The following is a 19397-nucleotide window of genomic DNA, read 5'->3' on the forward strand; positions in this document are numbered from 1 at the left end:
GACCTTTATTGGTTTATTATGAATTCAATTGTAATCTCTGTTGCCTGTTGAACAATATATATATATATATATCTAGTTTAACCTAAGTTATTACGGTATTAATGTCTGACTGCATGGTACATGTATAATGATACTTAGTTGGTGGTTAACTATTTTCCAGAGGTAAATCATGTGTTTGGCTGTGTATTTGAATGAGCTGACCTATTATTTCAATCTTAGAAATAACAACCAAATGAAATGCCTTGATTAAGGATTGACTAAAGCAATTTAAGAATTATGACTATTTCTTGAGAAGTCTTGTACTTTACCAGGTCTTTATACCAGTCTTAGAATCTAGAGGTCATTTCTCTTAGACCAAACATGTCTTTCCAATTCAGAAAGAGAACACAGTTTATATATTGAAGACTTTCACATATTATCTTTTACACCATCATTATGATGCATAGGAATTCTCTCCCATGGTGGATAATTTCGATTAAAAAGGGAATACAAATGGACAGTTTCTGACTTCATGTATAAGCAGATATTATATATACCTGTCCATAATGTTTGTGGTTAATTTCACCACAGGATCTCCTCAGGAATAAATTGTCTGAATTACAGAAACACGAAAACAAGTTCAGCGTAAACAAAACTTTAGTTTTGCCTGTTCTTGACACAGCTAGACATACATGTGCTTGCTTTTGTTACTGGTGCTAATGATAGAGAGAATAAAGGCTTGTTGTTTATAGGGCATGGTATGAGTTCTGTAAATATTGAAAAACTTTAGAACAGTGAAATATTGTAGGTTAGAAATCTGATAATAATGTTAGTTGAAGTTGCTGTATGTTTACTGATTAATTGGACATCAGGAAAGAAAGAGTAAAAGAACTTCGTTGCATGCATTACTAGTGGTAGATTTGTTTCTGTGGTGTGTACTGACTGAGAGCTGGTGACCTTGAGCTCTGGAAGGACACCAGTCTTTCTTAGGGTTACTTACCAGCATGTTGGTACTGATTTTTGCAGCTGATTAGACTTTGTCATGGTTAAGTGTTTAACAGTGTACACAATAGCTGTATGTAATTGATTTTCACATCTACTTAAACAGTTCTGCCAATAGTCCCAGTGGAGATGTTAATGAAAGCCAGAGACACTGTCTTGGTTGAGGTGATTAATTTCCATATACCCTGAATCTCATAACAGTTTTGATGTTCTGACAGGTGCTGAAGTACTCACAGTCCGAGTGGAATAAGCTGAAGCAAGACCTTGACTTAGAATTTCAAGCCAAGCTTCTCAACAAGGAGAGGGAATGGAGTCGAAAACTTGCCGATCGAGAGAAAAATTTATCTCGCCTCGAAGATCAATGCAAGAGCTTAAAACAGGCCAATCACGACATGAGGTATACACTATAGTGATCATTTGTTGTTTATGAGGTATAAATCATGATCATTTGTTGTTTATGAGGTATAAATAATGATCATTTGTTGTTCATGAGGTATAAACTATAGTGATCATTTGTTGTTTATGAGGTATAAACTATAGTGATCAGCATTGTTTATGAGGTATAAATCATGATCATTTGTTGTTTATGAGGTATAAATCATGATCATTTGTTGTTTATGAGGTATAAATCATGATCATTTGTTGTTCATGAGGTATAAATTATGATCATTTGTTGTTCATGAGGTATAAACTATAGTGATCATTTGTTGTTTATGAGGTATAAACTATAGTGATCAGCATTGTTTATGAGGTATAAATCATGATCATTTGTTGTTTATGAGGTATAAATCATGATCATTTGTTGTTTATGAGGTATAAATCATGATCATTTGTTGTTTATGAGGTATAAATTATGATCATTTGTTGTTTATGAGGTATAAACTATAGTGATCAGCATTGTTTATGAGGTATAAATCATGATCATTTGTTGTTTATGAGGTATAAATCATGATCATTTGTTGTTTATGAGGTATAAATCATGATCATTTGTTGTTTATGAGGTATAAACTATAGTGATCAGCATTGTTTATGAGGTATAAATCATGATCATTTGTTGTTTATGAGGTATAAACTATAGTGATCAGCATTGTTTATGAGGTATAAATCATGATCATTTGTTGTTTATGAGGTATAAATCATGATCATTTGTTGTTTATGAGGTATAAATCATGATCATTTGTTGTTTATGAGGTATAAACTATAGTGATCAGCATTGTTTATGAGGTATAAATCATGATCATTTGTTGTTTATGAGGTATAAATCATGATCATTTGTTGTTTATGAGGTATAAATCATGATCATTTGTTGTTAATGAGATATAAAACTATAGTGATCATTTGTTGTTTATGAGGTATAAACTATAGTGATCAGCATTGTTTATGAGGTATAAATCATGATCATTTGTTGTTCATGAGGTATAAATCATGATCATTTGTTGTTTTTGAGGTATAAATCATGATCATTTGTTATTTATGAGGTATAAATCATGATCATTTGTTGTTTATGAGGTATAAACTATAGTGATCAGCATTGTTTATGAGGTATAAATCATGATCATTTGTTGTTCATGAGGTATAAATCATGATCATTTGTTGTTCATGATATATAAATCATAATCATTTGTTGTTCATGATATATATAAATCATGATCATTTGTGTTTTATGAGGTATAATCTATGATCATTTGTTGTTCATGAGGTATAATTTATGATCATTTGTTGTTCATGAGGTATAATCTATGATCATTTGTTGTTTATGAGGTATAATCCATGATCATTTGTTGTTTATGAGGTATATTCTATGATCATTTGCTGTTCATGAGGTATAATCTATGATCATTTGTTGTCTATGAGGTATAATCTATGATCATTTGTTGTCTATGAGGTATAATCTATGATCATTTCGTGTTCATGAGGTATAATCTATGATCATTTCGTGTTCATGAGGTATAATCTATGATCATTTCTTGTTAATGAGGTATAATCTATGATCATTTCGTGTTCATGAGGTATAATCTATGATCATTTGTTGTCTATGAGGTATAATCTATGATCATTTCGTGTTCATGAGGTATAATCTATGATCATTTCGTGTTCATGAGGTATAATCTATGATCATTTCTTGTTCATGAGGGATAATCTATGATCATTTGCTGTTCATGAGGTATTATTTATGATCATTTGTTGTTTATGAGGTATAAGCTATGATCATTTGTTGTCTATGAGGTATAATCTATGATCATTTCTTGTTAATGAGGTATAATCTATGATCATTTCGTGTTCATGAGGTATAATCTATGATCATTTGTTGTTCATGTGGTATAATCTATGATCATTTGCTGTTCATGAGGTATAATCTATGATCATTTGCTGTTCATGAGGTATAATCTATGATCATTTGTTGTCTATGAGGTATAATCTATGATCATTTCGTGTTCATGAGGTATAATCTATGATCATTTGTTGTTTATGTGGTATAATCTATGATCATTTGCTGTTCATGCGGTATTATTTATGATCATTTGTTGTTTATGAGGTATAAGCTATGATCATTTGTTGTCTATGAGGTATAATCTATGATCATTTGCTGTTCATGCGGTATTATTTATGATCATTTGTTGTTTATGAGGTATAGTCTATGATCATTTCTTGTTCATGAGGGATAATCTATGATCATTTGCTGTTCATGAGGTATAATCTATGATCATTTGCTGTTCATGAGGTATAATCTATGATCATTTGTTGTCTATGAGGTATAATCTATGATCATTTGCTGTTCATGAGGTATAATCTATGATCATTTCGTGTTCATGAGGTATAATCTATGATCATTTGTTGTTTATGAGGTATAATCTATGATCATTTGTTGTTCATGAGGTATAATCTATGATCATTTGCTGTTCATGAGGTAGAAACTATGTTCATGTTTTTGTTCATGAGGTATAAACCATTCATCCCATCTCTATGGATGAAAGATACACATGTCCCATGTGGAACACCCTTGAAAATCTTGTACTGAAGCTTACCCTAAGGTTCTTGCATAGATCTTTATATTTCAGGAATACCTATATTTTGCTGTACTTTTTCTGCTCTTTCCAAATATGGCCTTAGGGCGTGTATAAGTTATCAAGAAATTTTGCTATATTAAGTGTTGCATTTGCATTGTACCAAAATTTCAGTTAAGAGGTGGAAAAAAGGAGTCGTTCATTATGGTGGAATGGATATATTCTAACCTTAGGTGCAAAATTTGGAAAAGCCCTTGTTCTGATCCAAATTCTACTACCAGCCTCGGGTAGAATATCCATATCCGACATAAATACATATGGTTAGTCATGTAAGGTATCATCTATAAACAATAGTGATCAATGTTGTTCATGATGAAAATTCAATTATCCAAATGAATTTCAGCAAATCCTATTTTTTTCTTGAGTTCTCCAAATGCATTTTGAAATACTCCCTTAAAAATCTGGAGGAATCCAGACCAACTTTAATGAATCACCATAAAAAGCCTATACATTCAATATCATGTGTCATCTGAAACATTGCAGTAAAGAACGATTTTGAAATATTTGAGCTCACAAAAGTTTGACATAAAGATATTGACTTTCCTGATACAGGTGTGTTGTGACCGAGTTTGAAAAAACGATCGCCCAATTACAGGGTAAGTATATTTTCTGTGTTTACTGCTGTGATATCAGTGTAGGCTGAATACCTGTGTGACACAAATTGGTTAGCTTAGATAAGATGTCAAAATACATGGGTCCTACTGTAGTGCTCATCACAAATGTAATAAAAACATTGTCGGATTACCTTGGGCTGGGATAGGTTTCACTGTGTATTTCAAACTAAGGACGAAGATAAAGATAACCTTTTTGAAAAAAAATAAAAAAATTGCCATGCTGTGTTACCAGTTAAAGGGGACACTGTGGATGCCAGAGACTTTTACCAATACCAATATGTCATGACAAAGTGTAACTGAGGATTATACCACTAATGTCTACTAACCTAGTAAAATATTATTATATACATTGGATTTATATTCTTTCAGCGGAAAAGGAAAAATCATGTACAGAATCTCAGCAGTCTATGGAAGATATAGTTAAGGAGAGGGACCAGGTGAGTGCAAGGTCGTGACACTGGAGTTCAAGTTTGTATCAATGGATCTGTGTTTGGTTATGACATTTGGCTAGAGTTCAAAGTTATGACACAGGATCAGAGGTCAAAGTCATGAAACTGAATCATAGTTCAAGGTCATGGCAATGGATCTGATTTCAAGGTCATGACTTGTAAAACAAACTACTTACTATGTTGAAGGGTAAAATGCATATCATATTGTATGATATAAATCTTGGTGTTGATGTTAGATTATCCCAAAGAAAATTGAGTCTGTAGTAATTTAATTGGTAGTATTAATTTACCAGAACAAGGCTATGTCTAGCATGAAGCAATTCCCTTAAACAGTTCAATACAAAATAATGACAAGTGTTTATAAGTAACATGGTATCAGTCCTGTATGTTCATACATATATATTTCTGCCTCTGTAATGCAGATTGGTAAGGACTGGTATCACACAAGTTCTTCCTTAATACATATCTCACTATGTCAGTTGACATTTGAGGAAGTAAAAGGTTTGAATTCATAATGGATTTTGAAAATTGTGGATGTTCTTAATAGAAGAAAGTTTTGTGGCAGCAAGTACAGGTACACATTTAAAAGTGACGTCTTTTCATGCATTAATGTATGTTCTAACACAAAAAATTACACTGAACCTGGATGGCCTGTAATGACAGTGATACCTGTATGACTTGTAATGACAGTGATACCTGTATGACATGTAATGACAGTGTTTACCTGTATGGCCTGTGATGACAGTGTGTACCTGTATGGCCTGTAATGATAGTGTTTACCTGTATGGCCTGTAATGACAGTGGTAACCTGTATGACCTGTAATGACAGTGTTTACCTGTATGGCCTGTGATGACAGTGTGTACCGATATGGCCTGTAATGATAGTGTTTACCTGTATGACCTGTAATGACAGTGTTTTCCTGTATGGCCTGTAATGACAGTGGTAACCTGTATGGCCTGTAATGACAGTATGCACCTGTATGGCCTGTAATGACAGTGTTAACCTGTATGGCCTGTAATGACAGTATGTACCTGTATGGCATGTAATGACAGTGTTAACCTGTATGGCCTGTAATGACAGTATGTACCTGTATGGCCAGTAATGATAGTGTGTACCTGTAGTGCCTGTAATGACAGTATGTACCTGTATGGCCTGTAATGACAGTGGTAACCTGTATGGCCTGTAATGACAGTATGTACCTGTATGGCCTGTAATGATACTGTGTACCTGTATGGCCTGTAATGATAGTGTTTACCTGTATGGCCTGTAATGACAGTATGTACCTGTATGGCCTGTAATGATATTGTTTACCTATATGGGCTGTAATGACAGCCTGTGATGACAGTGTGTACCGTTATGGCCTGTAATGATAGTGTTTACCTGTATGACCTGTAATGACAGTGTTTACCTGTATGGCCTGTGATGACAGTGTGTACCGTTATGGCCTGTAATGATAGTGTTGATCTATATAGGCTGTAATGACAGTGTGTACCTTTTTGGCCTGTAATGATAGTGTGAACCTGTATGGCCTGTAATTACATTGTGTACCTTTATGGCCTGTAATGATAGTGATAACCTGTATGGCCTCTAATGACAGTGTGTACCTCTAAAACCACCTGTAATGACAGTGTTAATTTAACCTGTATGGCCTGTATTGAAAGTGTTTACCTGTATGGCCTGTAATTATAGTGTTTACCTGTATGGCGTGTAATGACAGTATGTACCTGTATGGCCAGTAATGATAGTGTGTACCTGTATGGCCTGTGATGACAGTATGTACCTGTATGGCCAGTAATGATAGTGTTTTCCTGTATTGCCTGTAATGACAGTGTGTACCTTTTTGGCCTGTAATGATAGTGTGAACCTGTATGGCCTGTAATTATAGTGTTTACCTGTATGGCGTGTAATGACAGTATGTACCTGTATGTCCTGTAATGGTACTGTGTACCTGTATGGCCTGTGATGACAGTGTGTACCTGTATAAACTGTAATGACAGTGTTAACTGTAGTGCCTGTAATGACAGTGTGTAATTGAATAACCACCTGTAAGTATGTGCCTGTATGGCCTGTATTGACAGTATGTTCCTGTATGGCCTGTAATGAGAGTATGTACCTGTATGGCCAGTAATGATAGTGTTTTCCTGTATTGCCTGTAATGACAGTGTTTACCAATATGGCCTGTAATGGCAGTGTGTACCTTTATGGCCTGTAATGAAAGTGTGTACCTGTAGTGCCTGTAATGACAGTGTGTACCTTTATAAGCTGTAATGAGAGTGTTAACCTGTATGGCCTTTTATGACAGTCTAATCTGTATAGCCTGTAATGACAGTGTGTAATTGAATAACCCCCTGTAATGACAGTGTGTACTTGTATGGCCTGTAATGACAGTATTTACCTTTATGGCCTGTAATGACAGTGTTTACCTATATGGCCTGTATGACAGTGTTTACCTATATGGCCTGTAATGACAGTGTGTACCTGTATAACCTGTAATGACAGTGTTAACCTGTATGGCCTTTTATGACAGTCTTAATCTGTATAGCCTGTAATGACAGTGTTAACCTATGTGGCCTGTAATGACAGTGTTTACCAATATGGCCTGTAATGACAGTGTTTACCTAAATGGCCTGTAATGACAGTGTTTACCAATATGGCCTGTAATGATAGTGTTTAACTATATGGGCTGTAATGACAGTGTGTACCTGTATAACCACCTGTAATGACAGTGTGTACCTGTATGGCCTGTAATGACAGTGTTAACCTGTATGGCCTGTAATGACAGTGTGTACCTTTATGACCTGTAATGACAGTGTTTACCTATATGGCCTGTTGCCTGTAATGACAGTGTGTAATTGTGTAATGACAGTGTGTACCTTTATGACCTGTAATGATAGTGTTAACCTGTATGGCCTGTAATGACAGTGTGTACCTTTATGGCCTGTAATGATAGTGTTGAACTATATGGGCTGTAATGACAGTGTGTACCTGTATAACCACCTGTAATGACAGTATTTACCTGTATGGCCTGTAATGACAGTGTGTACCTTTATGACCTGTAATGACAGTGTTTACCTATATGGCCTGTAATGACAGTGTTTACCTATATGGCCTGTAATGACAGTGTTTACCTTTATGGCCTGTAATGACAGTGTGTACCTGTATGACCTGTAATGATAGTGTTAACCTGTATGGCCTGTAATGACAGTGTGTACCTTTATGGCCTGTAATGATAGTGTTGAACTATATGGGCTGTAATGACAGTGTGTACCTGTATAACCACCTGTAATGACAGTATTTACCTGTATGGCCTGTAATGACAGTGTGTACCTTTATGACCTGTAATGACAGTGTTTACCTATATGGCCTGTAATGACAGTGTTTACCTATATGGCCTGTAATGACAGTGTTTACCTGTATGGCCTGTTATGACAGTGTGTACCTGTATAACCTGTAATGACAGTGTTAACCTGTATGGCCTTTTATGACAATGTTAACCTGTATAGCCTGTAATGACAGTGTTAACCTATGTTGCCTGTAATGACAGTGTGTAATTGAATAACCACCTGTAATGACAGTGTTTACCTGTATAACCTGTAATGACAGTGTGTAATTGAATAACCACCTGTAATGACAGTGTTTACCAATATGGCCTGTACCTGTATGACCTGTAATGATAGTGTTTACCTATATGGCCTGTAATGACAGTGTTTACCAATATGGCCTGTAATGACAGTAATAACCTAAATGGCCTGTAATGGCAGTGTTTACCAATATGGCCTGTAATGGCAGTGTTTACCTATATGGCCTGTAATGACAGTGTTTACCAATATGGCCTGTAATGACAGTGTTAACCTGTATGACCTGTAATGACAGTGTTAATCTGTATGGCCTGTAATGACAGTGTGTAATTGAATAACCACCTGTAATGACAGTGTGTACCTGTATAACCACCTGTAATGACAGTGTGTACCTGTATGGCCTGTAATGACAGTGTTTACCTACATGGCCTGTAATGACAGTGTGTACTTGTATGGCCTGTAATGACCTTGTTTACCTATATGGCCTGTAATGACAGTGTGTACCTGTATAACCACCTGTAATGACAGTGTGTACCTGTATGGCCTGTTAAGACAGTGTTAACCTGTATGGCCTGTAATGAAAGTGTGTACCTGTAGTGCCTGTAATGACAGTATGTACCTGTATGGCCTGTAATGACAGTGTTAACCTGTATGGCCTGTAATGACAGTGTGTACCTGTATGGCCTATTAAGACAGTGTTAACCTATATGGCCTGTAATGACAGTGTGTACCTTTAGTGCCTGTAATGACAGTGTGTACCTGTATAGCCTGTAATAACAGTGTTAACCTGTATGGCCTGTAATCACAGTGTTTACCTATATGGCCTGTAATGACAGTGTGTACCTGTATGGCCTGTAATCACAGTGTTTAGCTGTATAGCCTGTAATTACAGTGTTTACCTATATGGCCTGTAATGGCAGTGTTTACCTATATGGCCTGTAATGACAATGTGTACCTGTATGGCCTGTAATGACAGTGTTTACCTGTATAACCTGTAATAACAGTGTTAACCTGTAGTGTCTGAAATGACAGTGTTAACCTGTATGGCCTGTAATGACGGTGTGTACCTGTATAACCACCTGTAATGACAGTGTGTACCTGTATAACCACCTGTAATGACAGTGTGTACCTGTATGGCCTGTTATGACAGTGTTTACCTTTATAGCCTGTAATGACAGTGTTTACCTGTATGGCCTGTAATGACCGTGTTTACCTATATGGCCTGTAATGACAGTGTGTACCTGTATAACCACCTGTAATGACAGTGTGTACCTGTATGGCCTGTAATGACAGTGTTAACCTGTATGGCCTGTTGTGATCTGTTAGTGTAATTGAACCAATCAACCATTTAGTATCTATCAGAGACATAAATGTTTATTTGTTGTATGTTTAGGCCTTGGAGGATCTGCAGTCAGTAGAGATGGCCTTCTCCGATCTCCATCGACGTTATGAAAAAACCAAAGGGGTTGTTGAAGGCTTCAAAAAGGTTAGTTCCCATATTTGTAACCTTAGATAACATAAGATATTAAAAAAAAGTTGTATTAGGCTGGAAAAAGTTTGATTTAATTTACAGTTGAAATTCAGACTATTGTTTGAGACTGTTTCATAATCCCTGTGCCTGGTCTCCTATTCATTAACCGTTTCATCCCTATGTAACTTTAGTAGACTCTACCATGCATTGATCTGGATGAGTCCATTATGGTCTACAGTGTTGAAAGGGTTAAACCCTGGAACTTCAAATGATTTGCATTAACCAAATAAATACCTTGGAACTCGCCGATATCAATGGAATGAAAAAGTTAGCACAAAATTTTGGAATGGTACCCGTATATAAGACAAATAGTTTGTAAATACCTTTGTAAATTTAAGTGTATTACCACAGAGTTTGAGCATGAAATCAGTTTTATGAACAGTTGCTCCACATTTTGATTTTACAAAGAGCTGTATCAAGAAATGTATAAGTTTAGTAGCAGATAAATGTTGAAAGATGTATCTATCAAAGAATGAACAGCCATATAAATATAATTAGTATGCCACTTTCACCGGACATAAAGTCCAGGGTTGATTTTGAGTTGTGAGCACAATATGTAAACTCAAGATCAATTGAAGTCTGACTGTACCTTAATTTCACATATTTTTGTTTCAGAATGAAGAAGTTTTGAAGAAATGTGTTCAGGATTACCAGTCCAAGCTGAAGAAGTCCGAAGATAAACTACAAGATGTTTTACAGCAGGCAGAACATAAATTAGACCGGTAATAACTATTCACTGCAAATATTATTTATCTCATATATTTATCTGTTAACTTTCCTCTGGTTAGCCCATAGTCAGTATCATGTAACGGGTGGTGTGTCATGCTACTGTATGTCAGTATAATGTGTCTGGGTGGCGTGTCATGTTACTGTATGTCAGTATAATGTGTCTTGAGTGGAGTGTCATGTACTGTATGTCAGTATTATGTGTCTGAGTGGAGTCATGCTACTGTATGTCAGTATAATGTGTCTGGGTGGAGTGGCATGGTACTGTATGTCAGTATAATGTGTCTTGAGTGGAGTGTCATGTTACTGTATGTCAGTATTATGTGTCTGAGTGGAGTGTCATGCTACTGTATGTCAGTATAATGTGTCTGAGTGGAGTGTCATGTTACTGTATGTCAGTATAATGTGTCTGGATGGTGTGTCATGTTACTGTATGTCAGTATAATGTGTCTGGGTGGTGTGTCATGTTACTGTATGTCAGTATAATGTGTCTGGGTGGTGTGTCATGTTACTGTATGTCAGTATAATGTGTCTGGGTGGTGTGTCATGTTACTGTATGTCAGTATAATGTGTCTGGGTGGTGTGTCATGTTACTGTATGTCAGTATAATGTGTCTGGGTGGTGTGTCATGTTACTGTATGTCAGTATAATGTGTCTGGGTGGTGTGTCATGTTACTGTATGTCAGTATAATGTGTCTGGGTGGTGTGTCATGTTACTGTATGTCAGTATAATGTGTCTGGGTGGTGTGTCATGTTACTGTATGTCAGTATAATGTGTCTGGGTGGTGTGTCATGTTACTGTATGTCAGTATAATGTGTCTGGGTGGTGTGTCATGTTACTGTATGTCAGTATAATGTGTCTGGGTGGTGTGTCATGTTACTGTATGTCAGTATAATGTGTCTGGGTGGTGTGTCATGTTACTGTATGTCAGTATAATGTGTCTGGGTGGTGTGTCATGTTACTGTATGTCAGTATAATGTGTCTGGGTGGTGTGTCATGTTACTGTATGTCAGTATAATGTGTCTGGGTGGTGTGTCATGTTACTGTATGTCAGTATAATGTGTCTGGGTGGTGTGTCATGTTACTGTATGTCAGTATAATGTGTCTGGGTGGTGTGTCATGTTACTGTATGTCAGTATAATGTGTCTGGGTGGTGTGTCATGTTACTGTATGTCAGTATAATGTGTCTGGGTGGTGTGTCATGTTACTGTATGTCAGTATAATGTGTCTGGGTGGTGTGTCATGTTACTGTATGTCAGTATAATGTGTCTGGGTGGTGTGTCATGTTACTGTATGTCAGTATAATGTGTCTGGGTGGTGTGTCATGTTACTGTATGTCAGTATAATGTGTCTGGGTGGTGTGTCATGTTACTGTATGTCAGTATAATGTGTCTGGGTGGTGTGTCATGTTACTGTATGTCAGTATAATGTGTCTGGGTGGTGTGTCATGTTACTGTATGTCAGTATAATGTGTCTGGGTGGTGTGTCATGTTACTGTATGTCAGTATAATGTGTCTGGGTGGTGTGTCATGTTACTGTATGTCAGTATAATGTGTCTGGGTGGTGTGTCATGTTACTGTATGTCAGTATAATGTGTCTGGGTGGTGTGTCATGTTACTGTATGTCAGTATAATGTGTCTGGGTGGTGTGTCATGTTACTGTATGTCAGTATAATGTGTCTGGGTGGTGTGTCATGTTACTGTATGTCAGTATAATGTGTCTGGGTGGTGTGTCATGTTACTGTATGTCAGTATAATGTGTCTGGGTGGTGTGTCATGTTACTGTATGTCAGTATAATGTGTCTGGGTGGTGTGTCATGTTACTGTATGTCAGTATAATGTGTCTGGGTGGTGTGTCATGTTACTGTATGTCAGTATAATGTGTCTGGGTGGTGTGTCATGTTACTGTATGTCAGTATAATGTGTCTGGGTGGTGTGTCATGTTACTGTATGTCAGTATAATGTGTCTGGGTGGTGTGTCATGTTACTGTATGTCAGTATAATGTGTCTGGGTGGTGTGTCATGTTACTGTATGTCAGTATAATGTGTCTGGGTGGTGTGTCATGTTACTGTATGTCAGTATAATGTGTCTGGGTGGTGTGTCATGTTACTGTATGTCAGTATAATGTGTCTGGGTGGTGTGTCATGTTACTGTATGTCAGTATAATGTGTCTGGGTGGTGTGTCATGTTACTGTATGTCAGTATAATGTGTCTGGGTGGTGTGTCATGTTACTGTATGTCAGTATAATGTGTCTGGGTGGTGTGTCATGTTACTGTATGTCAGTATAATGTGTCTGGGCGGTGTGTCATGCTACTGTATGTCAGTATAATGTGTCTGGGTAGGGTGTCTTGTTACTGTATGTCAGTATAATGTGTCTGGGCGGTGTGTCATGCTACTGTATGTCAGTATAATGTGTCTGGGTGGTGTGTCTTGTTACTGTATGTCAGTATAATGTGTCTGGGTGGTGTGTCATGTTACTGTATGTCAGTATAATGTGTCTGGGTGGTGTGTCATGTTACTGTATGTCAGTATAATGTGTCTGGGTGGTGTGTCATGTTACTGTATGTCAGTATAATGTGTCTGGGTGGTGTGTCATGTTACTGTATGTCAGTATAATGTGTCTGGGTGGTGTGTCATGTTACTGTATGTCAGTATAATGTGTCTGGGTGGTGTGTCATGTTACTGTATGTCAGTATAATGTGTCTGGGTGGTGTGTCATGTTACTGTATGTCAGTATAATGTGTCTGGGTGGTGTGTCATGTTACTGTATGTCAGTATAATGTGTCTGGGTGGTGTGTCATGTTACTGTATGTCAGTATAATGTGTCTGGGTAGGGTGTCATGGTGTTGTGTCTAGGGTGACAAGTCAGTTAGATGGCACTTCCAAGTTGCCATCCAATGTCCCATTATCAGAAGACACTGTTTTCATTAACCATAGCTGTTGCAAGGACATAAGATTTTCTAATAAAACAACAAATAAAACCATTTCCATGATCATTCAGCTGTTAGCATCCACCTGGACATATACACTGAGTTAATATGTAGTAGGGCCCTTGCTGACCATTTCATTGGTCTAGTTCAGTGATGAAACTGATTTGAAAGTATGGAAGAAATATTTGATTAGTTGAAACATTCAATTCTTCAGAGCAAATCAAGAAATTGAGAAAGTACGGAAGACAACAATAGCTGATGTGGCTCGGCTTGAGGCAGCCATGCGAAAGTCGGATCTACGTGTACAAGGGCTGGAGAAGACACTAGAACAAAAGGTAATTATGTCTAAATCAGGCTTCTGTTACTACAACTGTAGCTCTAAAAAGGGTGCACTCTTCTATCCAGTTCAATAAAAAAAAAATCAATCGAGGTATTTCCTTTGAATAGCCTTTTTGAACTGTCCTAATGTTTGAAGAAAGATGTCTGATAATGTTTCCAATGTTGACATATTCTATTTGCCATTCCCTTATACTTCAGATTATTTTTAGCCCACCAATGTATCCTTTCCTTCTTATGTAGTCTTCATTGCTAGGTTTAACCATGTGAAACTAGATATGCAATGATATCGCACCAAAAAAGGTGAAAATCAGTCTGAAAAGAGGCCAAAACAAACCATTCCTATGTGTGACAGTATCAAAAAAGATCAGAATACACCACTAATGTTGATGCATTTCTCGTCTTTCACAGATTCAGGAAAACCAGGAGTTGACAGAAATTTGTGATGAACTCATAGCAAAGGTTGGAACAGACTAGTTCAAATGTTAATCGTTAAGAGTGGACTTGCTGTGGACAGCTTCTTGACAGTGGTTGGATGACGAAAGTTGTTGTGGTGAAAACAGAAATGAATGCAAGTTTTAGTGTACATGTAGCTTAATTGAGGTCTATACGCAAAGTTATTCATATTTTCCATACTTTCAACTATTCGGACAGTGGAGATAAGAATTATTTTTACAATTTATTTGGAAAATGCTTTGGTAATGTCTGATTGCAAGCATGTTATTGTTTTGAGAGGATGATATTGGGGTACGAGTTGTCTGTTACATTAATACTTTGGTACTGGGAATCCTTGACGTATGTGTGAATTCTGTGATTCCTGATTCAGTACCATATTTGTAAGGATTTTAATTTGCAGTGGATGCATGTGCACCAGTAATGGTAACACTGTTGAAAATACCTCTGAATCAATAATCTTTTATTGGAATTTTATTTTCACAAATGAAGATAAAAATCTAACCAGTTAGAAATGTTTTCCAGGATGTTGCGGTTCCATCTATGACTTCTTTGGAAAGCACATAATGTGTAACAACGGTTCACAGAAAATGTTCTTTGTATCCATGACAACATGTACCATGCATGGTCAAAGATAAGCTTGCCTCTGAATAGCATGGTAATCATGGCTTTTGAGAAACTTGTCTGTAATCCCAGTTGAAGATTTATCAAGTTTTATGACAGGTTTGTTGTTAGCCTTTTATTATGTTTTATGACAGGCTTGTCGTTAGCCTGCTATCATGTTTTGTGACAGGCTTGTCGTTAGCCTGTTATCATGTTTTTGTGACAGGTTTGTCGTTAGCCTGTTATCATGTTTTATAAAAAGCTTGACTATAACCCCAGCAGTATCATGGTTTGTCAAAAGCTTGTCTCTAGCCATAGTTATGGTGTTGAGAAGCTTTTCTGTAACCAGGGGCTTGGTCGTTTATGCGGAACAACCAGGTTTTCCGTTTTTAAATGTAACAATTTTGGGTACGAATCCTGGTGGACCTGCAAATGTTTATGCAGGCCTTGCAAGGCTTTCTCAAAGCTCGCCTGAAAGCAGTTCCAGATCACTAGGTCCAACCTTATTTAATAAATGAACAACTGTGGTCCGACTGGTTCAACCGTTTAAACGAAAACGGCCCAGTTATTTCTCAGCTTGTTTCTGTGTAGCCATAGTTAACATTAGTGTATGAAGCATCAACTGAACAGTTTTATGTTAACAAGTTTCTGTGATCTGTTTTCTGTTGGAAATATTTAATTGTCTGTATGAAATAAACATGTACTTGATATTTTATCCTGTAATTTAAAAAGGTCATACAGTGAGCCTGGATTACCTGCATGTGTGTACGTGTAGTTGGGTACTTGATGTTTAAAGTCTTTCATAGTTTTAGTTATGATCTGTATTTGTCATTCAGTTATCTCCCTTGATCGTCCCTACCAGTTTTGTCTCTTTATTAAGTAGATGACATACTTGCCAACCCTCCCTATTTAGGAAGGGGACTCCCTATTTGGACCCTTAGAGTTCAACCAATGAATTTGCTAAACTATTCCTATATTCTAAAATCTGATTATGTCATCTGAAGGTATGTCAATTAAAGAGTGATTTTGGCTCCAGGGGGTATATACATATCTGATGTACACACGTGGCTATGTTAGGAAAGCAGTTAAAGAAAAATATCTACCTGTTGTTGAATTGAGACATTCATTGCAGTCCAAGACAACACATTTTTTAAAGTTCCGAGCTTGGTAGAGCATCAGGTTCTGGATACATAATGGGACCTGATGTTTTGAGACAGAGCACTTAACCAAAGGGGCCGATTTTTGGAGATCAGAGCTTCATATAGCCTGAATATATATCATATATTTATACCCTTTATATAGATGTGTAGCGGTGATCAATTATATAATGCTATTGTAAATGTAATTGGCCATGCACAAATTATTAATTCTTCCTTTCATAAAGAATGTGAGGTTTTCATATATTTTGTCGGTGTGACTGCCGGTCAAAAAATGCGAAAAGATTTGGTTAAGTTTTGACAGTTACACAAAAAATATCTTAATTTTACAAGCTGCTCTTCTTTTAAATACAGAGAATCCTAATCAATAGCATAGTATGCAGCTATAATGAATGGTATTTACTGATGAAAACTTTTCTATATCAGATTTATGTTTTCTTTAACTTCAATGTTGGAGAATATCAATTTATATGCTGTTAATTGTATTTATAGTCAAAAAGCAATTTGAAAGAAGATACAAGTGTATCAGACTGAGCATTATTTTATGCTCAGTATTACCAGACTTTTACATGTTTACGAGGGTCACATCTGGAAATTAACGCTTCCTATCTATATTCGGTGAATTTTAGAAATATGCCCAGTGCTTGTGTAACTTTGTATTTAAGAAGCAGGCCCAAGGGCTTATTACAGGGAGAATACTATAGGCATGTCACACTCTTGGTTAACACACTCATTGCCTTAGCTTAACATGCATGACAAATTACAGCAGTTGTGTTTATTATTATTGATAACAAAATCAAGGTGATAGCTAGAATATTTCTGTCTGACCATAACGGAGCCTCTTTAATGTGGATAGTTTAATTTCTGGAGAGAAAAACTGAAACAATGGGTATTTTGGTCAGTGACACAAGAATATGACTGAATTTTATCTCATTCCTAAAATAGTTCCATGTCAGGCAACAAGTAAAATGTGATCTGTTTATGGCAATAAGGACTATGTTAATTAACTATTTATAATAATTAAATCTTATTTTTAATAATTGATGATCCATCAGAAAGGTAAACAATTCAATATACAGTAAACCTTCGGTCAGTTCGAACAAAATTAAATAAATATTGATAAACCTGTTCAAATTATATGAAATTATGTAATTCCAGCTTTGATAATGGCAGATAAATCCAAACGATTAGAAACTTTTGTTTGAAATTTTAAATAAATGGTTCTGTAATTGAGGAGCTTTAGGACCATGATATTCCATAGATTTTTCAAAGTAGATAACAAGAATAACAACAGTGTTTCCTGGTGAAAAAGATCTCGTCAGTACAGCTGTATTTAAATTTGTTGTGACCATCAACAGAGAATATTCATAAGAGAATCAGGATTTTGTTTACCAAGAAATGTGCGAGTTCCTCCTCATTGTCCGAGTCCAGATAAGCTAGGTTTATATGTTTTGTGTGTGTTTACAAACCTGGTGTTATCGATGCCTCATTGCTGATAGTTTTAATGTCAACATTTTTAACAGCACTTTTACAACAGCAAAGTTGGATTTTATTTGTTCTGAAATTTTCTAAATTGAAATTCCCGTTTTATTTTTTTTATTTTTCCAAATTAAATTTGTTTGCAGTAACTCCATGTTAAAATGTCCATTTTACAAAAGATGCATGTTTTATTTATATCACACCAGTTCTAGATTACTCGGTGACAGATAGTTTCACGGTATGTACGCTATGTATTTAATGTTTTAATTACCTGGCATTTTACCAGAACGGTGCAGAAAAGGATTGAATTCTGGGGCGATACAGAATTGTCTTTATTTAATGTACATAATTTTGTTACTGCCAGTCCGTTATATTATATATCCCCTCCTTGTAATTTTATATTCATTTTAATAGAAAAAAATAATTTTATTATGAAATTTTGTATATTAGCACATGCAAGATACATTTGCGTATATATTATTTGCTATGTATATGCTGAACACCACTAAGTCAAATTTAATCATTAAAATGTATATTGCCATCACATAGCTTGCATCAACATCACATAATTCTCTGTGTTACTTGTACAGTCGAGTAAGTTGTAATTGATTATCACATGACTTGTATAAAATTTTCCCTAGTTGGTCACATGCCATGTTATACCTTATCATGTGATTAAAGAGGATGTTTGTGTATCAATAGCCTTCCTGTCATGTGACTGCAATGCAATTCTTTACTTCCATAAATAAATTTTCTTCATTTTTCAAATTTTAACAAGTTTTAAATTTCCTCTCCTATACAAATGTACTGTACTCGGTTAATACAAAAATATTGCAATTTTTCAACCACATGCTGAATTGGCCTTCAAGCTGTTTAAAGTAATTCGTGTTTTATGTAATGAACGTACATCACTGCTTGATTATTGAAAGCACCGACAAACTTGCGTGTTTGTTATAAGCTAACAGAACATAATTTTTGACTCAAATAAAATTGTAAACAAATTGGTTGTTCCTGGAATGTATAACTATAATATATAGCTTGTTGAAAGACGTTCATATAGATATTTGCAGCAGATTTGGATTTACTACTTTGGAAACTGGTGTCAATAGAGATGCTAAGTATATGTAGAACAGGGGAGAGATTTACGTTTCTTTCTTTGCTGTCAGATGATACTCAGCACTTCAGAGTTCTAATAAAAGTTGAAATGGACATTGATGTTTTTTGTTCTTTTTAATCAATATATTGAGAATAACTTGGCTTACCTGGCTTAAAGTGCCTATGAGCTCTTTGGTATGGTGCACTGTCCGTTGTCCATCCATCGATTTGGCTAGTAGTGTATATAGTTACCCGAGATGGAGCATGCTACAGGCGTATAAGGTTTCCTCATACAAGTGATCATGACTTTGACTTACTTTCAAAGTCACAATGGTTAAATATGTTTAAAACTTAATGCAACATTTTCAGAAATATAGACCAGTAGTGCAAATCTTTT

At 36.0% G+C, this 19397-nt stretch overlaps 1 protein-coding gene across 6 annotated transcripts in view; it reads left to right on the plus strand.

The window, feature by feature from the left end:
* Window positions 1-19114, plus strand: part of LOC110447328 (transforming acidic coiled-coil-containing protein 2-like) — a 66811-nt gene extending 47697 nt beyond the window's left edge. For all 6 annotated transcript variants that reach the window (XM_021492940.1, XM_021492943.1, XM_021492942.1 and 3 more), the window contains 7 exons: window positions 1200-1378; window positions 4599-4642; window positions 5030-5097; window positions 10082-10174; window positions 10835-10941; window positions 14092-14212; window positions 14625-19114. In XM_021492940.1, coding sequence (XP_021348615.1) covers window positions 1200-1378; window positions 4599-4642; window positions 5030-5097; window positions 10082-10174; window positions 10835-10941; window positions 14092-14212; window positions 14625-14690 — 678 coding nt within the window. In that variant the 3' untranslated portion in view covers window positions 14691-19114. The remainder of the gene's footprint in view (window positions 1-1199; window positions 1379-4598; window positions 4643-5029; window positions 5098-10081; window positions 10175-10834; window positions 10942-14091; window positions 14213-14624) is intronic.
* The last annotated feature ends 283 nt before the right edge of the window (window positions 19115-19397 follow it).

This window comes from Mizuhopecten yessoensis, unplaced genomic scaffold (genome assembly GCF_002113885.1).
Source record: "Mizuhopecten yessoensis strain PY_sf001 unplaced genomic scaffold, ASM211388v2 scaffold3311, whole genome shotgun sequence".
In the NCBI taxonomy this organism is placed as follows: Eukaryota; Metazoa; Mollusca; class Bivalvia; order Pectinida; family Pectinidae; genus Mizuhopecten; species Mizuhopecten yessoensis.